The sequence below is a fragment of the Octodon degus genome, unplaced genomic scaffold (assembly GCF_000260255.1).
Source record: "Octodon degus isolate 3935 unplaced genomic scaffold, OctDeg1.0 scaffold00006, whole genome shotgun sequence".
NCBI classification, from domain to species: Eukaryota; Metazoa; Chordata; class Mammalia; order Rodentia; family Octodontidae; genus Octodon; species Octodon degus.
Window position 1 is genome coordinate 11,831,627 of NW_004524582.1, and position 27,348 is coordinate 11,858,974.

At 48.9% G+C, this 27,348-nt stretch overlaps 1 protein-coding gene across 1 annotated transcript in view; it reads left to right on the forward strand.

Moving 5' to 3' along the window:
• Positions 1 to 27,348, forward strand: part of Sel1l3 (SEL1L family member 3) — a 106,404-nt gene that overhangs the window by 47,362 nt on the left and 31,694 nt on the right. The window contains exons 10-14 of the mRNA XM_012516619.2: positions 10,135 to 10,346; positions 12,012 to 12,191; positions 21,715 to 21,834; positions 23,630 to 23,770; positions 26,573 to 26,635. Coding sequence (XP_012372073.1) covers positions 10,135 to 10,346; positions 12,012 to 12,191; positions 21,715 to 21,834; positions 23,630 to 23,770; positions 26,573 to 26,635 — 716 coding nt within the window. The remainder of the gene's footprint in view (positions 1 to 10,134; positions 10,347 to 12,011; positions 12,192 to 21,714; positions 21,835 to 23,629; positions 23,771 to 26,572; positions 26,636 to 27,348) is intronic.

Consider the following 27,348-nt stretch of genomic DNA (forward strand, 5'->3'; position numbering starts at 1 on the left):
CCTGTGATAGTGTGACCTCTTGAGTTGGGTGGCCAGGTTCCAAGATTACTTTGCACTCTATGTGTGCTCTTGGGAACATGACTTCATTTCTCTGACCATGGGTTTAGCCATCTCCAGAATGGGCAAACACCTGCTCCTGGTGTTGGAGCGAGAGAGTTGCTGTGAGCACAGCCCAGCCCCTGGGGCGCCCATCTCGAGCAGCCAGGGGATTCCTGGTTGGGCTCCCCTGAGCACAGGGGGACACTTAGCTGCCTTCCTGGGCTCTCCCCGCTGAATGTGAGGTGCCCCTCCCCTTACCATACCCTGCAGAGTCCCGACACCACCAAATCCACCTGATCCCCAGGAGCGCTGCTGGAGATCTGCTGTCCATGGCATTGCTCTGATTACAGGTCAGAGGTGATCTGAGGTAATTCAGGGCAGAACTGCCTCCCAGACAGATGCCCAGGAGAGGGAGACATGAACTAAGAGCTGAGACGTCTATGCTAAGCGGCGCCGACCACACCCACCTCCAGAGTTTCTGAGATCCGATCATATTTAAATATAGTCTCACTGGTTGGGAGCAGGAGTGAATCATTTTCACGATCCATTCTTTTTTAAGAAAATACTCTCAATAAGCATGTTTTCATGTTATTTTTGCAGCTCAAAGTTTTGCTTATAAGAATTTAGGACGACTTTATTCTCCACAGAGTTCTGGTGATAGAATCTAATTAAAAACTAAATCACTAGCGCTCCAGACGGAAGACTTCCAGGACCTCAGTGCCGCAGAGCCGTTCGGTGTGTGTGAGTCCCGGCAGCCCTGGTTAGGCATGGAGCCTCCCATGGGGGCGGAGGTGCTGGTGATCCTGAAGCCAGCTGAGCTGACTTAGGATCCACCGTTTGTACCAGACCTGCTAGCTGGGTGCTTCCGGAGCAAACTGGAACACAGGAAAGAGCTTGCCCTGAGGGTCTCCCCTGCCAGCGCCCAGAGCACACAGCCACCTGCTTGCCTCTGCTTTAACGGGGAAAGGAGTGAGTGAGGGGGGGTCGATCTCCAGGACCAACCCCCAGACCCGGATCTGCCTGTTCTTGGTTACATTGGTGCGACCAGGGAGCCCCTGCAGAGAGAGGGCACACACCCCTTCCAATTCCTCTCCCTGCCTGGCATCGTGCCCTTGCTTGAGGCCATGACAGCATTTTCTGGCTAACCGAGGAGAGGACTTGGTGACGTATATTGTACCCAGCTTTCTAACAAGGACGATAAATGTGCAGAAAAATCGACTTTGTAAATTGAGGTTAAAAGATATGTTTATGTTTTTAACATGTCTTCGCTCTGGTCTGTCAAAACGAGTGCTGAGAGTGGTCTGACTCAGTCTGAATAGCTGTCCTTCTGAGGTCGCGCTACTCCTAGGGTCTCACTTATCCTGAATAGTTACACACTCTGAACAACTCTAGTTTGCAGGAATTGGGCCTGAATTGGGTTTTCTGCTGCTGTCCTGACCTGTCCTGTCCTGTCCTGTCGGTTAACAGAGCTTAGTGGAACACCCTTCTGTGACAGTCGGGGTGTGATTTTGTCTCTCGAAGTTTCATGTGTTAGGCAGTGGGTAGATAGTGTGGGGAGGTGGGGGGTGAAGGAGGCTTGAGGAAGTGGGGGCTGGTGCGAGGAAACGATTCAGGTTGCTGTGAGATCCTGAACTCTGCAGAGAGCGAGTTGTTGTTAGAGTCAGCCCCTCGTCCGCTCACTCTCCTGGTCAGGTCTGAGGATGCGGCTTCTCTTTGGTGACTGTGCTCCCTACAGGCTGACACCAGCACTGTGGTCTTGAAGCCCTGGATTGTGGGCCTTGAGGGCGTTGCTACAGTAACGCAAAACACACAACCATGCTCCTCCTCATCCAGCTGCATCTTTCCTGTCTGAGATAAGTGATGAGAACAGACTCAGGTGTGAGATGCTCACCGCTTGAGGCTCTTGACTGTGGGCTCCGAACAGGTCAGTAGAGACGAGGTCTTTAACTCAGTAGTGTGTTCTTCAGTCATCCACGTGGCCTTCGTGCATTTCTTCACTCAGTGAATGGGTATTGACTGAGGACCCCACCACCCCATGAGCCAGGACAGAACAAAGAATGAGCAGACGCTGTTTTGAATAAGAGCCATTCAGGCGAAGCGGGAAGAGGCACATCCACCCCCTTAGTTCCCCTGGAGAATTAATTCACGGGATAATTTTTCCTGGATTTTATGACAGCCACAATGATAGGAGAAGATGGCCTGCAAACCACAGTGAGATTTGCCAGGTTGCCCGCTGTGGCCCAAGCCAGTCACACACTTTCTTCTGAGGAGCGACGGGAGCTTTAGGTTCATTACCAAATGGAAGGTGCACACAGGGCTGCCACATTCTCGTTGTAATTTTTGTTCCCAGAATGACGATACCTAGGGCAGAAGTTAGTCACCACACCTTTACATCTGTCTTCTTTGTCACTTTATGTTGTTTAATTTTTCACTGTGGCAAAATACACATGAGGTAAAATTTCCCATCATACCCATTTTAACTGTGTAGTTCAGTAGTGTCAAGTTGAGTCAAATGTCGCCATGCAGCCTCCAGTACTCACAGCATCTTGAAAAACTGGAATTTTACTCTCATTTCAAAAGTCCCAATTTCCCCCACTTTCCCAGTCCCCAAATCTGCCATGCTGTTCTGGGGATTTGATTACCTCAGAGGCCTCATCATGTGGGGGCCTCAGGTTTTGTCTTCTTGTGGCTGGCTAGTTTCGCGTAGAGGGGTGTCTTCATCCATGGGATGGTGTGTATCAGAATCTCCTTCCCATGTAACCTGCATGATGATTCACTGCTTATTTTGTTTATCTGGTAACCCATTCGTAGGCACGCAGGCACCTTGACTTTTGTGAATAATGCTGCTGTGAACGGAGCAAAGATCTGCAAAGATTCGTGCTCTCGGGTCTGTTGGACACACACCCAGAAGTGGGATTGCTGGGTCATATGGCAGTTCTGGGTTTAATTGTTTGCAGGAACCTCTATTCTGTTTCCATAGCAGCTGACTACTTTTTCTTCCCACCAACAGTGCACCAGGGTTCCCACTTCTCTACATTCTCATTAACATTTATTTCCTGGGTTTTTTAATAGTAGCCATCTCCATAGGCATGAGGAGTAGTTTATTTTTGTGCAGTACTTTCTATACTGGGGAGAGTCTGTTCTCCTACGGACTAAGGATGCATGGCTCTTAGCGAGGGGCACAGTGTCTAGGAAAGAGCTTCCTGGACAGAAAGACTCCATGCAGACAGGTCTGCCTTCCTCGGCCCTGTGGGATCCCTGTTTGTCTCGGTCGCTCATGGGCTGTAAGCAGAAGTGTCTAGCCTGTCCCCAAGCTCCCATAGTACCTGCAAGAGTGCTGGGCATGCGCCATCCAGTGCTTGGGGAGTCAGTCCTGCATCTGTGTGGCCCCACACTGTGGCTCTGCTCACAGACTCTAAAGACCACATGGCCTCTACCTCACTCCTCTGCCCCTAGCCAGGCAAGCAGCTTGCATGTCCTGACCCAGACACACCTCTTGTGCCCTCTCTTGTGTCATACATCCTTGGCTCCTTCTCCCATGCCCTCTTGCCCTTTCGTAGGAGTCCCCTTTCCAGTGACATCTTCCTACCTCTTGAAGTTCCGTTTATCCAGATGCTTCCATACAAACACATAGAGTCTTCAGAAACAAGAGGAGTTGTTATGCTGTCTTGGTGGCCCTCACCTTAGTGATTATTTATAGAGCAACTGAATGCTCTCCAAGTGAATCAGGACCTCACCGTACAAGCTCTACTCAAACCACCTTTTTGCACCAGTGAACCACTGGAGGAATGACGGATGTTACTTCCAGGGGACACAGGTTCAGGGTCTGCACTGGCCAAGCCATGGCCCCTACCCAGACTCTTACGACATGCGGGGCTTGTTCTCCATTCTTGTGCATTTTTTCCTTTCTCCCACTCCTCTGGGCCTGTGCCCACCCATAAGAGTGGTGTTCTGACTCTGTAAACATAGCTGTTTCCCAGGTCAAGCAGCAGCTCGTGTGCTAGCCCTCCACCGGTCTGTGCACACCCACTTACAAGCCAATCCCAGCAATACAGCGTTCTTGGGTCTTGCTTTCCTATGACCTGTAATCTGGTGGTTGAGATGGAAGTGGCAAGGTGGAAAGAAGGTACATGCAAATGCAATCTGACATCCAGGTTTTGGGGACCCCCAGCACTGTGCTAGGCCCTGGGGCAACCGCACTGAGCAGCCTGGGCACAGCTCATGCCAAGCCTTTTGGGTGGAAAGGGAGGCTCGTTAAGTGTTGACAGTTGATGCTAACCCGGCACAGAGTGCAGCCCTCCCTGCGCCACCCTCTTACTCTGATGTACAGAGAGCCGTGTCCCTTACTTCTCAGAGTCGGCGAGCCTTTGAATTAAAGATGGCAGCACTCCTCGGTGCCAGCTGCGTTGCTGACAGACGCGTCCCCAGACCCTCCCTGCCCCTGGCATCCCACAGTCAGCACTCTGCATCCTGATCGACTTGCGTGGCCGGGAATTCTCCTTGCTGCTGGGTCCCTGTGCAGGCTCTGGGGTTTCACCCAGCAGGAGAGCCAGGGACAGGGCTCCAGGTGGGGGATCCGACTGGGCCAGTGTGTGGGATGTTTCCCCGGAGCCTCCCATTCTCTAGGAAAAGGACTCTAGGCATAGAAATGGCTCTATTAGCATTTGGTTTTTTTCTCATGCTAGTACAGTAGTGTTTCAGCGCACACATTTTTCATTATTTAAGCATTGTACAGGCTATTTCTTTCTTTTGCTTTTCTGTCACACTTTCCTTGTCAAAAAGGAACTGTTTGAACTCAAAAGCCTTTTGAATGGGGTTCTGGCTTTCAGGGGAGTGCAGTGGCCATGGCAGGAATGGGCTGGAGTGAGGCTGCAGGAACAGCAGCGGTGGAGCAGGCTGGGGACCAGAGGCTGGGGACAGCAGGGAGCAGGGAAGAAAAACACAAGGGCTCCAGGATTCTGAGCAGGGGACATGGAGCTCTGGAAGGGGAGGTGCACAAGCCAGATGGACTCTACCCCTCAGCACAGGCACCGGCCCGGGCTGGCACGCTTCCCTCTTGTCTCTCCCTCCTCCTGCATGGGGCACCTCTGAGCCCATGGAGCTGGTGCCTGTGGCCACAGGAGGCCCAGGATCTGCCAGCAGATGGTTCTCTGCGAGGAGGCCAGCTTGGAGGAGGCCGACTCCCCCTGCAGGGCTGCCGCCTGGGGCACAGCGTGTAAGGGAAGAGGCGTGCGGCCAGGGCCTGCCGGCTGCACTAGCAGAACTCGGCTTTGTCTTCCATTTTATTTTTGCCCATAACTGCCGTGTCTATTTGGAAGCCCTAAGATGCAGAGCAAGGACATCGTAGAAGTACAGTTATGTTACAGAATAACACCCCGATGCCGTTTTCTTTTAAGACTGCTCTCTCGTTGCTGTTTGTTGAAGAACGATCATTGTTATTATTATTTTGTCAAAGCATACGTTAAGCTTTTTTAAAAACTCACAGAAGCATGAAGAGGAAAACAGAGAATGGACTATGATTTTCCCATCCAGAAAATAACAGTCTTGGGGGGGTGGAAGAGAGAGAGAGAGAGAGAGAGAGAGAGACAGACAGACAGACAGACAGACAGACAGACAGACACAAAGAGACAGAGAGACAGATGATAGAGACAGAAGGAAGTAAAGAGGAAAGGAGGGAGGGAGGGAAGGAAGGAAGAGAAGGGGTAGAAATGACATATATAAAGCCAGGAAATGTACACAGTACCAAAAAGTGCAAATAATTTTCTTTTGAGAGAGCTATAAGCCAGCTCCTTAAGCTTTGGAAATCCCCAGGGCTTCCAGGAGCGGAATGCAAATGAGGACTGTGCTTTGTTTTTCAAACCAGTAAACTTGGTGAAGAGCATTCCTTTCAATGGTTAAGTGTCATTTTCTTCTCTTCCTTTTCTCCCCCTCTTTCAAACTTCTACTTTGGATGTGTTATGCCATTCGCAAACAGAAAACTAAAAATGACTTCGCTGTTGATGTGCCTGTCCCTCACAAGCAGCGAGGTGCCTTTCTCCTTCTGAATTCCCAAGCAGACCCTGGTCCCAGCTCCTGGGCCTTTGGTGAAGCACTCCCTCCACCCACGGTTCCTCTCACCCCTTCTAACTATGAGCACACAAACGCTGGCCTTGTGGCATTGTTGCAGAAAAGGGGAAAAAAGCAAAATAAACAATGCTGTACTGCTTGGAAAATAGCAGAGGTTAATTAAAGCTGGTTGTGACTTTAGTTCTTTAGCTCCTGGTATAGAAAGAAAGAAAATGGGAAATGGATCTTCTCTTTTGTTTGTTTGTTCATTACTCCATTAATTTCCATAAACAAGGAATGTTTTTAGTTACAGATCAATTGAAAAAAAATGCATGTGCTAAACCAGATGGGTGAAATTAAGTTTCATTAAACTGACTTTAAAATTGCTGGTTTTGCAATATCACTAAAGATATCATGGCTTTGATTTTAGGCAACTGTTGGAATTCAGACGTTAACAAACAAGAAAAATAAGCAATTTCACCTTAAAACTTGTTATTTTTCATTAAATTCACTAGAGCAGAAAGTAGTTGAGATTTTTGCAGAGACAGCTCTGATTCATAATACTTCGAGGAGATCAGTCTTTTAACTCATACAAGAAATAAAGAAGCCCTTAGCTCCTGCCCACGTTTCAATCTGCAGTTTTCAGTGCTAAGGGTTCAAGGTTGGCGAAGGGTTCTGGTTTGGTTGCGGTCCCAGCTTCCCGGGCTCTTGTGCTAATAATTTCTGGAGTTTTGTGCCGGGGATCAGCAGGGCAAGTGTTACCCTTGGACCTTCATTTGATTTGCAGTCTCTTTCTCCTCTGTGGCTACAAAGCTCAAGCCCATGTGTACACGAGCAAGAGTCATCGTCTTATGTAGGCATTTGGCAGAGCAGTTGAGGCATGGATGAATCGTTAACAAGATGCTGGGGGTACACACAGAGAGGTACCTGAAGTGAGCACATATTTAAAAGTAAAGATATAAGTGAAAACTATGCACAAGTTATGCCGCAGCCCCATCTGGTGCTGCTGTGCTTGCTGAGGCCAGCAGTGAGGGTTCTCGCTGTGGCTGATGGTTGAGTGGGATGGAACACTCTCAACCTGGCAAAGAAACCCCACAAGGAGGTCCCCAGACTTCTAGTGGCTCTGCATTCGAGGATTCCGTGTCTGCGGCTTCAACCTAGTACAGATCAGAAATACCTGGGGAAGGGAATGGGGCGTAGTTCAGTGGTAGAGCCCTTGCCTGGCATGCACAGTGCCCTGGGTTCAAGCTGTACAAACCAACAGAAAATAAAAATTGCATCTAGAGTGAATATGTACAGACCCTTTTTCTGTCTTTAGTCTCTAAAGTTAAAGTGTAACATCTAGTTACATAGCATTTACATTGCATTAGTTATAATAATTATATGGTGACTTAAATACATGGGTGGATGTGCACAGGTTTTTTTTTTAATGTATTTGGTGCAGAGCCTCAGACTCATAATGATCCTCCTGTCTCAGCCTCCCGAGCACTGGGCTTATAGGCATGTGCTATGCCTGGTCTTGGTGACTGGCTCAGCGAGCCTGGGGTGGGGTTGGTGCAGCATGTGGCACGAGGGATCAACCCCCTCAGTCCCTGCACTTGCCTAAGCATTTGCTTAGTCCACTGAGCTATCTCACCAGCCTGGATGTGCACAGTTTATATATGAGTACAATGCCTATTTATATATGAGATTTGGGCTTTCAATGAATTTGGGTATCTGGAAGGGATCTGAAAGCAATAATCCATGGAAAACAAGGAGCAACTTTCTGTTGAAGCATTAGAAAGGGGAATGATGGCTTCTGATGGCTGCCAGAAGTTGTTCATAATAGATAATTTTAAAAAGAAAGTTAAAGGTTAGAATCTGTAATAGCAGGATGCACCACTTTTGGAAAGAAAATGTTTATGCATATATGTAAATAGATGTGTATGTAAATTCTTGTATATGCAAAGGAAGAGTCTGAAAGCTTGTACACCACGCCTTCATCAATTTCCAGCTTCCCTGTTACCTGAGATTGGGGGAGATGGGCATTTCTCTTTGTATTCTACACAAATCTGCATTGTTTGATTTCTCCTACAACAAACAGCGAATTCTTAAGGGAGCTGAAACAAAAATAGAGGGGGAAAAAGAACTGCTCCGTTTGTTCAGTAAGGCAATTTTTTCATTCTCAACTATGCTGGGTGCTTGGGATCAAAGGAACCAAAGCAGAAGCAGCTGGCAGGGGAGGAGCGCCTGACTCAAGGCCACACAGTGCAGTGTGCTGCCCGCTCGCCCAGGGACAGCCCGTGCACCTGGCTTCCCAAGGGACCAGCTCCGGCTCATACACACATTCTCAGCTTTCACAATCTCATCCCTGCGTCTTTCTGATCTTGACTTTTGTTTGCAGCAGGAATCTCTGCAAAGGATTCATTCTTAGATAAACCTAATTTCAGCCTTCCCGTACGGGCTGCTCTTCTTGGCTTATTCCTTGGTGGGTGGTGCATGCAGCAAGTCTCCGACTCCTTCCTGAAAGTTTGTTTTTTAATAACATTTTTATTTTGGGGAGAAGGAAGAAAATGAAAATGTTGGCTGTCACAGTTTTTAGGCAGGTGAAATTCCAGTCTTAAACTGACATTTACCTTGACATTCAAGTTGACATTATTTACATACAACTTAAGTCCTCAGTTACATGTAAATAACATCTGTTCTATCCTGTAGGATCTGTTATAACGTGGCACCTGGGATAGGGCCTTGCATGTTGTAAAGACGAAACATTTGTTGGCTAAATTAGTAAGAGAGAGATGAGTAATGAGTGTAGACTTTAGAAGACTCTAATAGTTACATTATAGGTCCATTGAGCTGGATCATTTGGACTTAGATTTTTTTTGAATTTTGTTTTAATCTTTTGTTTGTTTATTTGGTACAGGGTCTTGCTATGTAGCTCCAACTTGTAGTGATCCTCCTATCTCAGCCTCCCCAGTGTTGGAATAACAGGCATGAGCCACCATACCTGGTTTTCAGTGGCCAGCATGGCATTCAGTACAGGGGATCGAACCCGGGTGCTTGCGCTTGCCAGGCAGATGCTTAGACCGCTGAGCTATCTCCTCAGCCTGGATTTAGGTGTTGATGAGCTTAGAGAGGTATGGCAGAATTATGTCAAAGGAAGCATCATGTGGCTTAAGGCAGCTGGGTGACAAGTCCGCCTCTACGTGGAAACGCAGTAGCTTGAATGGGAGCTCTGGCTTTGGTGGCCTGCATAGCGAGCTTCTGAGGCTGGCCCAGCCCTTGCCAGCCTTTACAACATTTCCACAATTTATTTTGCTTCTTCAGGTCTCAGTTCCTTTCTATGAAAAACGAATTGAGTGACAACAGCACTGACCTCATAAGGCCGTTCAGATCAAATGACGTTCTTGACATAAGTCGCTGAACTCTGTGTTTGGCACGTAGTAAACCCTGGATAAAGTAGACTCTTTTTTAAAAAAAAAGAAAAATATATTTTGAGACCCATGAGGAAAACTAAAAGCAAAAGACAATGAGGAAACATCTTAAAATAAGATTAGTTTGCCCAACTCTTTTTTTTTTTTCTTTTTGTGGAACCGGGGATTGAACTCAGACCCTTGCACTTGCCAGGGAAGCGCTTATTCTACTGAGCCCTTTCCCTAGCCCCATGTCCAACTCTTTAGAGCAGCACTTAAGAACTATTTCTGGCATAAAACACATCCTTTTTCAGTCTTATAGAGTAAAAGTCTCTCTGGAAGTTCCAGTGGTCCTGATTGGGTGGTGAATTACACCAAATAAATTATTCTCTTGAGGACTCTCAGCTATGTGAGGCACATCTTCTTTTCCCAGGATACCAGACTGTCACTTAGTGAAAACAAAAGCTATTCACAGAGTGACACATGGCATCCCCAAAGGGTTTAGTTTACCTCCCTGGAAGGTGGTATATTTCAAGGTACTGCAAGACCAACTATATCAGTAACTCAGGTGATTTAATTGGCTTTCCCCTCTTCTTTCTAAAGCCACGTCGATCTCATGGTGATTAATTTTGTGTGCTATGAATTGTGTTATTTACAGTGTCAAGGAGCCAAAATGAATTTGTATTAGAAATCGGTGGGAAGATATTTGAGAAGGCTGTAAAGAGACTCTCCCGAGTTGATGGTCTTCACCAAATTAGCTCTGTCGTCCCCTTTCTGATGGATTCCAGCTGCTGTGGCTACCATAAAGCATCCTACTACCTCGCAGTCTTCTATGAAACTGGATTAAACATACCTCGGGATCCGCTGCAGGTGGAGTATGACGTGGGCTCTGGAAGTATCAGTCAGCCATGCAAATTGTGCCCCTGCTAGAAGGGACATGTTGCCCCTCCTTGGGGTCCTTTCAGCATCGTTACACTGATATAAATATCTTGGGGCTGTATAAATATGAAATACCCAATTTTTAGCATATTTTTCATCCATTTCTGCCCACAGTCTTGGGATATAATTGTGACACCATCTGCAGGACAGTTTGGGCAGGGTTTCCCACAATCTCAGTGCTTGGAGATCAGGGGCCTTTTCCCTGGCTGGCATGACCACGCTGACTAGGAGACCATTATCTCATATTACTTTTCACTAAGAGAAGCCATTTGGACCTCTAAGCAAAGTATTGTCACATCCAGCCTTCTGCCATCAAAATAAACACCACACCAGACAGTTTCCTTTTTGGGTTTGAATCCAAATGGATTATGCAACTTGCTTAATATTTAGAGTCGCATTTCCCTAAATGGATGAGCCAGGGTTCTCCAGAGGAACAGAACAATGGGATTATACATCTAGGAAGAGCTTTATTATGAAGAATTGGCTCATGTGGTTACAGGGACTGAGAAGTGCCCTGATTTATCATCTGTCTGTAAGTGGGAGGCCAGGGGTGTATTTCTAGACCAGGCCTGGAGGCCAGAGCACCAGGGGAGCTGATGGTATGAATTTTAATCCAAGGGCAGGAAAACACCAATAACCTACTTGGGCAGGCCAACAAGGAGCAAAGGGACAAATTTCTCTTCCATTGGTTCTGTTTAGGATCATAAGGGCTGGGGTGGTGCCTAGCACGTTGGGAGGGGACATCTGTCTCGCTTGGTCCAACAGTTTCAGTGATAATCTCATCGGGAAGCCCCTTCCAGGCATACTGAGGAATGCTTGTGTTGGCTTTGTTTTGTTGACACATAAATTAACTCACAAGAACTACTCCCAAGTGGTCTCTGATCACTTTTAGCTTTCAGATCTCTGCTTTGTGGAGCTGTTGAGACCTACCCAGATGGTACCATGCTCCTTACCAGTGGTTCATGTGTGATGTTTCTGCTTTGTAGACGCTCCTGAGTCATGGCATGTTTTCCTCAATTTCTGAACAGCCCTCACTAAGGCATCGTAGTACAGAGACTTCTGTCTAGCCCTGTTTCTGCCGCAAAATGGTTGGATGACCATGGACAAATGGCCTCACCTTCCTGGCATCTGTTTCCTCAAGTATGAAATAGGATGGTTGGTTCAGCTAGTCTCCAAGGATCTTCCAGGCCAGCGCTCTGATAGTCTGAGACAGGACACAGACCCCCCCAATTCAGACGGTGTGTTCATCCATGACATAGCTAAAGAGCACCAGGGTCTTTAGACAGTTGGCTGATACACAGAAGTACTGAGAGAGATCAGGAAGGTCCCCGTTTCTAAGAAAAGGCATGGGTCAGGGGATTTTAATGTATATATAGTTTTATAAGCTATATAAGAAGGACAGATATGTTGGAATTTATAAGCTATTTGAAATTAGGGCTGGCTTCTTTTCTAGAGTTTTATTTTAAATATAAGCCGGTTAGCATTTCAGAGATGGCTAGGATTATATACAGGAATATGCCTCACGACCTGTCGGTGTTAGGATTTTATGACCCAGCCTCCATTGTTGTGAACACCTTGCCAATTTCTTCCCAACAGGGCATGTTGTACAGTTTGGTCGGAGGCCAGGGCAGTGAGAGGCTGTCTTCAATGAACCTTGGGTATAAACACTACCAGGGGGTTGACAACTACCCCCTGGACTGGGAGCTGTCGTACGCCTACTACAGCAGCATTGCCACGAAGACCCCCCTGGACCAGCACACACTGCAGGGAGATCAGGTAGGATGGAGATGCTGGAGACAGATACAACCCTGTTTCCCAGGGTCTCTGCAACACTTTTACAGTCTGCACCTGCAGCTGGCTTAGTCACTGGCTTGCAGAGGAGGAGCATAACTGAGTAAAGAGAAAAGCCTTCCTGTACGCACCAGTTCACGTTTCCTGACTGTTTTCAGGCTGACTGCAGGTACGGGCTTCTGTGCACGCAGAGCTCTTTGTGAGGAGGAGAACTGGTAATGCCAAGGGTACATCTGGCTTTGGACAGATTGTGATTTTGAAAAAAAAAAAAAAGAAATATACCTGCAGCCCTGTGTTTGTCCCGAGATCATGTGAGATAATAGGGTCTGGACGTTAGGGGGGCTTAGGTCAAACAGTCAGCTCTCCCAGGGCTCCTATCAATACTCAGTGAACAGGCGGGTGCTACAGTATGTAGAAGCCAGCTCTGCACTCACCAGGCTCTCAGTGCTGGGCGCTTGAGAAGTATCTGTCCCCATCTCATGAGCCTTGCTAGCCCAGCGAACCCAGGTGACAGCAGCGTAAGATCGTGTGTCTCCGAGTGAGAGCTGGCACCCACTGTAGCCCCTCGAAACGCATGATTGCTGAATGATCACTGATTAGTGGCTTAAGTCTGCAGAACAAAAAGTGATATGCTAGATTAGACTGATGACTTGTTTCCAGGCTTTTTCTGAGGACAGAGAATGAAAGGATCTAAGTAAAGATGGTAGTATAAAAATAAAAAAGAAAGAAAGCTGCTTCAGAAGGCTGCAAATATGCATCCCGAGAGAGGAGACAAGGGGGTGGTTGGCTTCGTGATTGCAGCCCGTGAGGTGGTGCGGTTGAAGAGTGCAGAGAATCTGCTCGGGAAGTTGGCAGTGTTTCTCCACATGGAGCCGCATAGTAAATATTTCCGGCTCTGCCTGTGCCATCTCAATTCTGCCATGGCAGTGTGCAAGCACATGGGTGCCTGGGCATGTGCTGCCCTGCACAGGGCACAAGTGTGCGGCAGGCCTTGGTCTTGACTGGGTCTGTGACCTGAACCACTCTCCTGGCGAGCAGGCCCACACCTCAGGCCTGCCCAAGGCAGACTCTTCCTGTTAGTATGCTTAGAGAACCACACCGCCGGTTCCCAGCTGTATTCCTGGGTTTGTGCCACAAACCTGTACTGTGATAACCCTGCAATTCAATATTTGGGAATGGATGATTTTTGAGAAAGAAGTCAATAGCAGCTGCTGTATGGTTATGAAATAAATGACTCAAAGATCCATGCTGCCAGTGGACATGAAGTGGGAGTGAAGCTGTGAACACCAAGAGCCAGTCAATGTGAACACCCTGATTCCTTTCAGGAGCAAGGCTTTCTTCCACGTAAACTACACCCTCGTCTCTTGCACACTATTCGAGCTGAGTATTTGCTGCATACGTGTCACTGTGCAGAATCTGACTTTGACATGGCAGGAGTTGATTTAGTAATCATAAAGATTTTTTTTTTAAAGGAATCTCTCTGAAAGAACGTTTTTCCAGAATCAAACCACGAAATAACATTGCTTTTGCCTTTCTACAAAGCCCGACTGTATTCATCATGTCCTGTATGTATATATTATTCTTTTAAGAATTCTAATTCCGCATAAATTAGCAGCAGGAAATGGTATGTTGCTAACAAGCTCCTTTTCTTTTGAAGATCTGGCATATGAAATGTTATGATTATGAAAGAAAATGTTTAATTGGTCAGAAGCAGAGGTGATGAGCAGAAAAGATCCCTCTTGCAGCTGAGGTCGTGTGATTAGAACTGCAGACAGGAATTACACACTTAGGAGAGGTGTGTTGCGGCTCGTTTTCTTAAGAATATGTAATTAATGGCTTCTTGAGAATTTTAGCAGGTGTCATACGTTGATTTAAATGTCCTTTCGCCGAGATGTCTATCAATTCACCAGCATCATGCAGCAAATGAGGAGGAGCCTGTGAAAGCCAGACCTCCAATTAACACGCCAGGGATCTGTCAACAGCTCCTTCCTTGATTCCTGTTTCATTTTCTCTTTCATCTAGCAGTTGTTCGCTTCATTCATCTTCTTTATTAATACTCCCGCGTCTTGTCACTTCTTTATGATTTAGTGGGACTCTGCTTTGGATGAAACTGAAAGATGAAATAGGAGAAGGTAGTGTTTTAGTTTCTTTGGTGGCGTAACCTGTAAATGAGTTCTACTCATTCTGCCACTTCCTGGAAGCTGCTTTTCCTCCAAGTCGGGTCCTGACCTTCTTTTCTTTCTGTCTTCTGAGGGACACTCCGGTCTCACCCATCCCCTGCCTTCCGCTGCCCTTCGAATACCTGTGACATTGCAACCTTCGTTTTTTGTTTGTGTATTTGTTTTGTTTTGGTTTGGTTTGGAGGCAGGGTCTCACTGTATAGTTCTCGTTGCCCCTGAACTCACTGTGAGTTGACCTTGCTCAGGTTGACCTTGAACTTGTGTCAAGCCTCATGCCTCAGCCTCCCGAGTGCTGGGATTACAGACACAAGCCACCATGTCCAGCCAACCTTTGTCTTTGGCCAAGGTGTTTTGTTTTGTTTTTCTAGTACTAGGGATTGAACTCAGAGCTGTCACTTTGAGGTACATCTCCACTTTTTTGTTTGTTTGTTTGTTTCAGACAGGATCTTGCTGAGTCACTAAATTGCCCCACCTGGGCTTGAATTTGTGTTCCTCTTGCCTCAGCCTCCTAGAGTGCTGGGATTACAGGTGTAGACATACTGGCTGAGCTCTTTCTTCCATGTCCCTGCCTGCTGTCATTCATAGTGCAAAGGGAACTACATTCTATGCCCTGCACCATGGTTGCTGGTGTTACCATGACTTGTTAGAAATGGGGACTCATCACTGGCCTCCTCAGCCTACACAGTGAACCCCAGCAGCTTTGAGTGCTAGCTTTTCCTCCCTCCTCCCTGCTGCTGCCCCTTAATTTCACCCTTCAACTCTCCACTGAGCTGCTGCATCACCTCTTAAGAGCTCATGGGACTTGTGTTAAGGTCTCAACCCCCAGTGCCTCTTGATGGGATTATACTTAGAGATGAAGTCCTCCTGCTCAGTGGAAGAGCACCTGTCTAGCTCAGGCAAGACCCTGGCTTCCATCCTCAGAGCCAGAAAGGGAGAGTGGAGGAGGCAGAAAGGGGGAGGAGAATGAGGAGGGGGAGAAAAATGAGGAGGAGGAGGGGAGGGGGAGGAGCAGGAGGAGAAGGGGAGGAGGGAAGAGGAAGAGTTGTTGTTCCAAGAGGTGGTTAAGTAAATGTGAGCCCATCTGTGTGGGACCCTAATCCAATAGTACTGGTGAAATAAGATGTTAGGACATAGACAACAGGGTTGTCACCCAAGGTCACAGGAGAAGGCAGCCACCTGCAGGCTGCAGAGCTGCCTCGGAGGACACCAAACCTACTGACACCATGATCACGGATGCTCAGCCTCCAGAACTGCCAAAAAGAAAAATAAATAAATAAATAAATTCCTGTTGAACAGCCCAGTCTGTGCTAGCCATAGCAGATGAGCACGCCTGCCCCCCACTCCTTCTGTCTGCACCTTTGCCCTTCCGCTGCCTCCTGCAGAAGCCAGGTGGGCTGCGGAGAGTGGAGGACACCAGCCATGGTCAGCTGCTGAGGGTCTGTCAGAGTCACCCAGGGCCCACAGAGCAGCTGCGCAGGAAGAGGGTGGGTTTGAGCCAAGTATGACAGCGTCACAGCGAAACCCAGCAGTCTATGAAAGTAGTAGGCCATATATATTACACGTATAAATATATATTAATAGGCTATATATATGGCCTATATACATATAAAGTAACTATATAGCACCTATGCATAGCACCCCCTCACAGCATCTTACTGAAGTGCCAGCGCCTGGCCTCAGCATATAATGTGCATTGAGTTCTGTCTCAGTGTCCGTGGGTCCCATGCCCATGGCTTCAGCCAACCACAGAAGGCAAAGTTCTGAAAGAGGGGCTGCGTCTGTACTGGACAGGCAGGACCCCCGCCCTGTTTTCTCTGTAGTGCAGAGCGGCAGCTATTTGCCAGCACTTGCTGGACCAAATGTTGTGATCCTCTGCAGCTCATTTAATCTGAATGAAGGCCGTGCATATGGGACCTGAGAGCATGTGAGTTCGCTGTCTGTGGATGTCCTGGTACTAATCCAGGTGGATCCTGAAGGACACGTGTGTGTGTGTGTGTGTGTGTGTGTGTTTCAAAGCTCCCAGATCATCACATTGTGCGGCCAGCAAGTGCCATGTCCCATTTATCAGACACATAGGGTGTCCCTTGGCCGGATTTCCTGTCTCCCCGTCCACAGCACTCACCTCGGCCTGCCGACCCCACAGCACCAGCTCTTGGCCACTACTTGCTGCTCACATCTCGTCCCAGCTCCCTTGTTTTTCACCCCACTTCCAGGGCACCCCTTCTCCTTCAGCCAGTGCTCTGGAGCCTGGCTAAGTCTCCCTTTGCTGTCATCACAGCGCCCAGGTGTGTCTCAGTTGCTTTTCTCTCATTGCTCGGACAAAATACTCAACACCCAAAATCAAGGTCGGAAAGATTTATTCATAGTTAGTGGAGGCTTCAGCCCACAGGCAGGCTCCAAGGCAGAGCAGCACATGGCAGAGGGCAACCATTCATGGCAGCGGAAAACAATAAAGAGCAAAGGGAGGAGCAGCGGCTGTGGCAGCTAGCTAGCAACCCTCCCTCCCTTATACTAGAGTCAGGCTATCCACTCCGGGCCGGTGTCGCACTCCACCCATAATCCCAGTACTGGGTCATGAATTAATCACAAACTCTAGAAGCCTGCCCCAGTGACGGCATGAGGCTTTGAGGGGACAACTAGGCACAAACCATAACAAGGCGCATCCCTGCCCTTGCTCCTGGGCTGGGTCTGTGCCCAGGGTTACTGGACCGGCTCCCCCTTACGCTGTGAGTCCCTGAGGCAAGAACTTGTGGGATTCCACTTGGGGACTGCAGCACCCATGCGGTGCTTACAGATAGTTGACTAAAGGACTGTTGGGTGGGGTGTGAGGACAGAGCCCACCAGGCATGAGTGTCAAGTGCCTGTCTTGTCCTGTGGTCGCCAGTGTTCTGTAATGTGACCAGTATCTCATTTTTTCTTTTCTTTTCTTTCTTTTCTTTTTTTTTTTTTTTTGTGTGTGTGTGGGGGAAGAGGTACTGAGAATCAAACTCAGGACCTGACGTTTGTCAAGCAGGCGCTGCACCGCTGAGCTCGACCCCCCGCCACAGTGCATGGTTCTAACCCATCTCTCTTGCCTTCAGCATGCCCTTTGGATGCAGTGTTCTGCATTTGGGGTACCTTGCTCTCCTTCCTCTCCACTGTCCCAGTTATTTTCCCTTCCTTGCCAAAGTTCTTAAAATGTAAATTTCAACAAAGAAAACACTGCCCCCTCCCCACTGGGAGCCAAGTCTTGCCGCTGATGGAAAGGCTGCTGGGAGAGGTGGCTGCTCCTGGCAGTTACAGCAACCCTGCAGGCTGCAGGGGAGGTGGAAACTCAGGCTTCTCCTGCAGAGGGCAGGAGTTCTGGAAAAGCTGTGCTGGCTCGCAGGGGCCTCACAGCTGGATCCAGAGCTCCGTGCTTCCGGCCTCTTCCAGCTACCTTTCCCTCCTGCCCTTCCCTTTCTCCTTCCCCTCTGCCTTTCTGCGCTTTCCTTCCCTGTTATCTTTTCCTTCCTGTTTCCTTCCATCTTCCTTTTCTCTTTTCCACCCCTTCTCTTCCTCCCCGCACCTCTTCTCTGCCTTTATTTCCTCTTCCTTTTTCTATCTCTCCTTTTCTCCCTCTTCCTACCCCTGCCTCACTTTCTCTTCCCTCTAATCTTCTTTCCATCCCTCCCTCACTTCCTTTCTCTCTCTCTCCACCTTTCCTCTCTGGCCTTCCTGAGATCCTGGTGACTGAGGTCTGACAGGACCTGCCTCAGCAGCCTGCAGGCTGGGAAGAGGGTGCAGAGGTGAAGCCTGCGCCAGAGATTGGGCCTCCTGGGACCTGGCAGCAGGTTTTAACCCTGCAGTGTGAGATATGAACTTCAGAGCTGCTGTTTCTGGAGACATGAACTTTATAAAGTGGCAGTGATGCCGGAGCTGGAGCTCACTGGCAGAGCGCTCGCCTAGCATGCATGAGGCATGGTTTCTGTCCCCAGCACTAGGAATGCTCAGGAAGCCATGGATGACCCCAGAGCCAGCAGCCTGGCACTTCTTGCTGCTGCCAGCCAGTGTCCTCTGCTCCGCCTACCCTTGCCACGGCTTCTTTCCTGGCCACAGAGTGCTGTTGAATGAATAACTGAGTACCCGTCCACATAAGATCATCCTGTCTCCAGACACCCTTGTAAATATTCTGTCTTCCCCAGAGGCTTCCAGTGTGTGCAGCTCTGTTGTAATACTGCTTTGCTATTCCATTGACCCCAGAACTCTGGAGAACAGCCCCCACCAAGGCGCAGCAGCCAGTGTGTATGGGTTCAGGTCCTGGGTCTGCTCTTCACTGGTGTGAATCCTGAGTAAATTCCACTGGTCTCTCCGCCTCAGTTCCTCACTCATAAAATGGGGGCCACCATGGTCTGTAGCTCACAGGGTTGTTGCAGCACAAGTCGGTTGTTCCATGTGCCATGTGCAGAATGGAGCCCAGAGCGGTTCTGAGCTCTCCCAGATGGGTCTGCCCTGACATTCTCCATCATTTCCATTTTCTGAGCATCCAGATCTTATGCCCACAGTACAAGACTTTGAGCTGCGCAGGACTATAAATACCAATAGGAAGGCTAATGTTCTAAAGGGCTGTTTGTCTTTCATATTTTAGAACACAATAAGTCCCTGAAAAATGGGCTTTCCATTTGCTAAGAGCTTGCTGCTAAGCTCCTATGTTAACATCTCATTTAATCCTCATGCACCCCGACAAGTCAGTATGAGTGTTATTCCCATCTCACAGAAATGCCGGCTGAGATGCAGAGAAGGTAAAGAACTTAACCACAGTTGCATAGCAAATGAGTAATGGATCCTAGATTTAAGCCTAGGTCTAACTCTTTGCACTGCAAAAAGAAATAATAATGGCTACTTGGTTAAGTGCTTTGGATATAGCAGTTACTACACTGAGCTCCATTTCATGGAGGCAGAAAATGATTATCAGATGAATAAAGTAACTGGTCCAAGGCTTACAGGGAGTTGGTGGCGAGTTTGGCTCAAATCCCATAGATCAGATAGGAAGGGTTGTGCTCTTAGTGGTCCTGTCTTGCCACAGTGCTTCTCCAGGGGCATGGAAGGGGCCTGGTCAGGAGACAGGGATACGGAAAGCTAGGACATTTCTCCTTCACCTGTAGGTGTGTTTGCCCAGGTCCCATGGGAATCATGGTCCCGGCATGTTACCAGAGCTCTTAGGTAGAGCTTGTTATGTTGAATGGGAGACAGTGGACCTTGCTTGGTCCCAGATGCGCCAGTCCCTGGCAAGGTAGTCCTGCTGGGTGAGGAGTGTGGACCAACCTGGATCTGACTCCTAAGCTTGAACAACTAATGTATAATCTTGGGGGAAGTTTGCAACTGCCTGGCCTCAAATGTGCATGTGTGGGTTGCGGATAGTGGCAGCGACTGTCTCAAGAGAACACAAGGGCTGGATGAGACCATTAGGCAGGCAGTTGGACCCAAGCCCTGTGCATGGATGAGAGGGCTGTGACAGTGGATTATGAGGGCCAGAGTGGAAGAGACAGACTTAGAGCTGTAAATCCATGCAGGGTAGGAACTGTGTCTTCGTGTGTTAGCTCTTTCATTTAAATCTCATGTCAAGGAGAAGGAAGAGGAAAGAAAATAATTTAAGAATGAAAATGCCAAAATCAGTCAGGGATGCATAAAAACTTCCTGCTGAGAATTTCTTATCAGGGCACCTGGAGCTTTTGCCCACTTCCAGGCTATTGCAGGAGGCCAAGTGTCCCCTGGATACTGATGGAGCTGACAGGCACTCATGTGACACCCTCCACACCCGTGGGCTGTGCATTGTCCAAGAGGAAACTAGAAAGGCTGGATTCAGTGTCCAGAGAGGGGCATCGTGCTACCCAGTGCTCCGGAGCAGCTGTCTGTGGGGTCAGGGCCACCCCAGCTCCCAGTGCCCGCTCTGCAGTGACCTGGACTTCTTCCTTTCACTTTCTTTGCCTATAAATTGGGGATAGTGGCGTAAACTGAGTCACCACTTTGTCTTAAGGATTAAATGAGGAAATATTTGTTCAACACTCAGCACATAGTTGATTTCAATAAAACACTGGCTATCATTGCCTTTTAGTTTTTTGTAGCCAGTACTGAGAATTGAACCCAGGGAGTATCAGGCTATACCCCTAGGCTCTATTTTCTTTTGAGGTGGGGTCTCACTGAGTTGCCAAGGCTGACCTCACATAGGCCGCTCTCCCCACTCCTTCTTGAGAGTAGCTGGAACGCAGATGTGTGTCACCATGTCCCACCTGGCAGTGGCCATTATTACTTGAATTATTGCTGTTAGCTTAGTGGACCCCCAAGGTTAGAGGTCTTGCAAAAATGGACTTCTGCTGGGTTCTGACCATAGCATGACCCTCAAGTCCAACCAGCCCTGAGTGCCCCCGAGGCACCCCTGGCTCTACTAGGACCAATGCTGTGGGCAGCTGGGTGATATTCTAAGGAACGGGGCTGCAGGCTAGAGTTTTTGACACCAAGTGCTCTTCTTGACCAATGAAGACTGTTGGGGGCAAATCAGGCCTCCTTGTCACGTGGGTCCCTCCAGCTTCTCACCATTAGCCACAGCAAGCACAGGAATGGGAAGCCTTCCTCAGGTCCTGCACGCCAGTGTCACGCAGACTGTCACGTGTAGGGGGAGCCTGAGAAACCCCAGGGCCGGGCTTCTAATGAGCAGCCGCAGTGCACGCACCAAAGGGAATCTTGTTTTCTTCAAAGGAGCCAGCTACCTGGGAGACTCTGCACAGATCCAAAATGCTCTGAACTTCTCTCTCGGCTCCTCTTCAGAGCCTCTGAAATACTCTTCAATTCTCAGAGTTAGCATGCCCTCTGCTACTCAGGGTGGATTTAAGATGTTTTGGAAACAGCTGAAAGATATTTGAAGTTGAGCCTGTGAAATAAAAAGGGTTAGTCATGCAGAATAGTAATACTGCGGGATAAAAAAATAAGGTCATTCTTAGGAAATATTGATTTATCCTTTAGTGAGGCAATGTGTGTGAATTTGCCAGCACCAGGTGGACCTCCAAGCAGGCCAGAAGTAGAGGTGAAAATGGGAAAAGATCTGGCCTTTGAAAGCAGGCCCTTTGATAGGAACAAACACCCGTATGGACACGTGAGCTCTACCTCCATTGAAAAAGAATTTGATCCTGAGCCATGGCTCATACTTCAATTATTCACACAGCTTCTGCTTGAGCAATTGCTGGTTTAAAAATAATGCAGGGTCTTTTGCACGCCTGTAGCACTGGGATAGTTTCTTTCCTTCTACCTCCATTCCTCCCTCCATCCCTCCTTCCAGACCTTCCTCCCTTATTCTTTCTTCGCTTCCCTTTCAGGCGTATGTTGAAACCATTAGATTAAAAGATGATGAAATACTCAAGGTGCAAACCAAAGAAGACGGAGACGTCTTTATGTGGTTGAAGCACGAAGCTATCCGAGGCAACGCGGCTGCTCAGGTAAAAAATGCATCCGCTGTCTGGCAGATCCTGTCAGCCTTGATGGAGTCACAGCAATGAGCCCTCCCAACCTCCAGAGGCTCATGACGCTGCTGGTCTGGCTCACACACATGGCTGGCAGGGGCTGGCAGCGACTCTGCCTCTCCAAGTCCAGCCTGTCCGTGGCCTTCCCACCTGTCCCTCCAGTCCTTAGCAACATGGCACCCTGGAGCAGCTCACAGGTGGCTCTGACATTTCTGCTCAGAGGTGGTATAAATCACTAAGGATATTTACTGGCCAGAGCGAGTCACATGGCCGCCCGTGACTTCAAGTGAGCCAGACTACAGAGCTGTCACCCGCCAAGAAGGACAGGACACTACCCAGTTTGTGATCAGCCCTAAAGACTTGCAGCTATTTCAGTGCAGGCATCAGATAGGAAACAGGAAGTATCTTGGGTGCAGGAGAAAATACGTGGGCATTGAGAAGAAGGCCACGTAATCATCTGGGAGAACAATAGAAAATCATTTATTCATGGGGTGTCAGGCAGAAGCACTGACCTTGTGCTTGAACATCTCTTTTCGTCTGAGTGGACTTTTGAAGGCACAGAAAAGGGCAGAGGCTGAGGAAGCATCCTCTGTTTGATTTCCTGCTTTGATTTCACTGCAGAGAAGCCCTTGGTGGAGAACTGTGGAAGCTGATTACGCAGGGAGGGAGCCTCCTCCCCAAAATAGGGGGGGGGAGGTTTTCTGAGCACTCCAGGGAGTGTGACAGGGTCAGGAGGAGCCTTGGAGACACTGAGCAGGCAGAAGAGCCGAGACAGAAAAAGAAAAGAGGAAAAGCAGCAGAGGCTTTGACAAAACAACCCATTGGGAGAGCTGCAGGACTGGCCTGCAGGCCTTCCGCAGAGACCTTCCTAGCATTTTAGTAGATCCTTTGCTGAGCGATACATATATTTGGTGACAAATAAAGGAAGAAAAGGGTATGACAGAAGAAGCAGAAGCACAGCTTGCCCTGGCCCATTCTTGGTTATCGCACCCCAGCCTGCAGTTTCTGCGGGACTGGATGCCCCCCAGCTTGTGTTATCCTTCCGAGATGCAAGCCTGGCCTCCCCACCTCTCTCCCTTGCTTCCCTGTGCAACCTCTGTAGAGAAGCTTCTCTGAACTCATACTGAGCTCTGCTGGGTAGGCCCACAGAGACAGCTAAGACAGATGACGTCTTGAGCTTCCTGCCTCCTGACAGCTCCGAGCTGTCCAAGCCTGATGGTGGATCTGGACAGGAAGACAAATGATGGGTGGGATGTTGTTGCTGTGATGCTAATGACTCAGATGCGTAGAGACCTCCGTGCTGATCACTGCCCCCAGCCCCTCCCCTGAAAACACTCCAGAAATCAAGCAGGTGTTTGCCAAGAGCAGAGAGTTTGAATTGTAGACTGGATTCTATCCAGCTCTGTGATCATTGGCCAGGTCCTACCAGGTTCCATGCAGCTTTGGCCCTGGGTGCAGTAGACATGCATGCACGCATGCGCACACACACACACCCACCCCTACAAATGCACTCATGAAACACACACACACACACATACACACACGCACACAGGTACACACACAAGCGCATGCACCACTTGTATTGAGGTCCTGGATTTATATAAATCCACCTTCAGCCTCTGGCCCCTCCATTGGAAGGTAGAGTCTGGCTGTGTAATTCTTGGTTCTCAACATTAAATGTCTTACCGTGGGTTTGTGCACTCACTTTTTAAATTCTTATATTAAGCACCACACAGGAAGGTCACTGTTCCCAATTGCTGTTGTCTTTTAGCAACGACTGGCCCAGATGTTGTTCTGGGGTCAGCAGGGTGTGGCCAAGAACCCCGAAGCTGCCATTGAGTGGTATGCCAAGGGCGCCCTGGAGACCGAGGACCCCGCCCTCATATATGACTACGCCATCGTGTTGTTCAAGGTGAGGATCGCTTGCTTGGTGCTGAAATTGCTCGGCTCTGCTAATAGACCATCGTAGCCTTTTCCTGCACACACGGGCAAGGGGAAAGTCTGTCTGTGAAGTGCATGCTTCTGTCCCTCTTGATGGAGGGCAACGCTAGAAAGAAAGTAGGCAGAAAGAAACTCTTCTCTGGGTTGCATTTTCCATTGTTATTCTTGCATTGGCACCTGGTTTTCTGTGCTTTTGCAAGTACTGTGGCATTCTGAGAGACAGCCCCATATTTGGGGGGCTGGTGCAGCGCCACTGGGATCATAGAATTTGTGTGTTTGCCATTGGAGTCCTCACCGAGTTGCCGCTTAACAAAAGCGTGTTGGGGCTGATCCCAGCAGTGCTGCCAGTAGAAGCCAAGATCTCAGTTTGGAGCCCGTGGAAGAATGAGGAGGAAGAGAGCTGGGAAGAGCCCAAGGTCAGGGTCACTTCAGCCACCAGCATAGATGTCCTCACAATCATCTGGTCCCTCGGATGACAGTCACAACCATAATTGGAATGAGACGATATAACAAATGCTTCGAGAACTATAAAGTGTGCCTTGTACGGAACACCATTCACACTAATTGGTTGAGCACTGTATTATGCGGATTAACACATTTAATCCTCATGGCCAGATTACCAGGTGGAAAACTATTTAGTGTACTACAGTCACTGCTGATACGGAAACAGAGGCACAGAAAGGTTTTGGCCCACAAGGTTGCTCGGCTGCTACATTTCAGAAGAGAGAAGGATTCAGGTAGGCTGACGGCACAATCTGTCTCTTTAGCCCCAAACACAGGCATAAATTCACCAGCCTTGGAGAAGTAAAGAGCTTTGGCTTTGCTAGGTAAACCCTTGGACCTTATGTCCATGCCCAAAGAATGCAGCTGTCCCTAGAAGTGAGTGTCCTCAAAGCACGTGTGTCTGTTCAGTTGGCCAGGCGCGTCTCCAGCACCGCAGCTGTGGCCACTCGCTGATTAACAGCCGTGACTTTGCTACATTCCTGCCCTCTAAACCCCATCAAAGCCTGAAAACCTATTGGTTGTTATGGTTTCCAAATTGAGAGCCCAGACCATCTCTTTCCAGGCATCAAATCAACATAGAAATTGTTTGACTCTCTGCCATGTTCCAATGCATCCGTGTATTTATTCAATAAGCATCTATTCAAAGCTGACAAAATGCCAGACTCTGCTAGGTGGAGGGACATATGGATGCATGAGCCCATCCCGGGCTTCAGGGGGCTCATGCACCGGAGGAAAGACTGAGGGTAGAAGTGGCACAGAGCAGAGGCACGTGGCCACCATGGTTGAAGCTGGACACTGGGCAAAGAGCGCAGAAGATAAAACCCCAAGTGAGCCCCTTTGGTCGCCAGGAGCTCACAGTCTGAAAGAGGCAAAGGCAAAGATAAAGGACTGTGCTGGTGACCTGTTTTCTTGGGGCCTGATTTCCCAAATCCAAAAGAGCTCTTTGCTTTCCTGCATTCTGACTGCATTACCTCTGGGTGGAATGAAGGAAGTCCTTTGTCACATTTTGGGCAAGATTGTCCCCTCTGGCTAGGAGGTCTCTTCACGGAAAGAACACCATGTGGAAAATGAGTTTCCCAGTGTAAAGTGCACGCATGTGACTGTGCTGGAGAGGACACCACTCACTGCACAGCTGGTGCCAGGATGGTCACTGTGGCTTGTCCAAGGCCGTCAGGTGGGTACATCCCCCGGAGGATGGAGCTCCGGCCTTGGCCATCACCACAGTCGTCCATCTGTGCATTCAGTGGTAGGTACTGAGCACTCACGATGTACCAGGACTTGATGTGTGTCTCAGTTACTCTTCTCTCATTGCTGGGACAAATACCCGACACCCAAAATGAAGAAGGGAAAGGTTTATTTAGCTCACAGTTACTGGAGGTTTCAGTCCATACTCAGCTGGCTCCAAGGCAGAGCGGCACGTGGCAGAGGGCAACCTTCACTGAGGCACTTGGAGAGGGGCCCAAGCCAATCATCAGGGTGAATTTGAAGCAGCATTGTTTTCTGCTGGCTCCCCGTGTCTGCCACCTGCCCTGAGAGATCCCTGTCAAGAGGTGCCCCAGAGACCCTGCTCACCCCACCCTCGGGCCCTCCATTTCTTCAGATACCTCAGTGAGGCCCACAAAATTCCTCTCTGTAACTTGCACCCAAAGCCACCTGCTTCTTCACATTGGGTGCACACTGCCTCTTCTGGAAAGTCTGGATTGTGCTGGAAGAACCTCTCTAGTTTCTCTCATTTGCCTCAGAGGCAGCTGATTTGGGGGGTCCTATCTCCCTCATAACAGATTCTCAAGCTGGTCCTGAGGCCACAGACCTATACCCCAGGGACTAAAGCCAGGTCCGGGAGGCCATGAGTGACAACCTAACCGCTCTTGACTGTCCAAGTCAGATAAACTGGCCAATGAGATAATCCCCAGAGGGAAGCATTCAGGATGACCAAACCCACTTAACCTGGCTCTTGGCTTCTGCTGATGGCACCTGTGGAGTGACGGGCACGTGATTCCCACAGTAGCCAGTGGGGACTTGGTGTGGACGCTAAGCTGGGCAGTGAGGCTTGTTGCCTTTGACCCCTGAATGCCAGCGACATGCTGCCAGCGCTGCCGGGGTGGAGTGATGAAGCCATGCCCTGCACAGACACGGTGAAGATTCAGCTTTGAATTAGAGTTTGAGGCACGTTTGTGTTGTATTTGGAACAGCGACGTGCCTGTGTGATGCTTGTGAGTGTATTCCAGGCTTGTCTTCCTCTTAATTGCTGCTGTTTATCCATGTTTAGGGTCAAGGAGTGAAAAAGAACAGACGGCTTGCCTTAGAGCTGATGAAGAAAGCAGCTTCCAAGGTAAAGCTCGCGCGCTGCCGGGGAAGCAGCTCTCAAGAAGTCTGCGAGGAGATGGCCAGCCTCTTTCTAGCAAGCCCAGGGTGGGAGTGGGGCGGGCAGGGAGGGGCCCCCAACATCGCAGCGATTAGTCATTTTTGAGTTACAACACAGCGGAAACTTGCCACGATGCGGATAGCAAAATTCCAAAGCTGCATTCACCTTGCAGTCAATAGGATTCGGGTTGATTTTGTTTGAAGGCTAAAATTATAACCATGAGCAGCCCTGGTACCGAGCAGTGGGGCTCCTTGAAATTGAATAGGCATAAATGCCATTGAATTAGGGGAAGCAAAAGCCTAATTCCTTGGGAGGTTAACCCTGCCGTGTCCAATTACCATCCACTCAGGGAGTGGAGCTGTTTGCAGAGGAGATTGCCAGCTCCAGGAATAATTTTGCTTCCCTCTCTATTTACACTTCCGTGGTGTCTTGAAGTCAGCTGCACTCCGAAGATCACTACAGGGTAGAGGTCATAATACCACTTGAGAGGCACACACACGAGTGCACACCTCCCCCTGCAAACATGCACACCCGCTATGTGCACTTCACACATGTATGTGCTTGTGTATAGATTTGCAAATAAATTGCTGGGCATGGTGGTACACGCCTATGATCCCAGCACTCCACTGGAGGATGGGGCAGGAGAATTGCCACAGGTATGAGGCCTGCAGGGGCTCCAC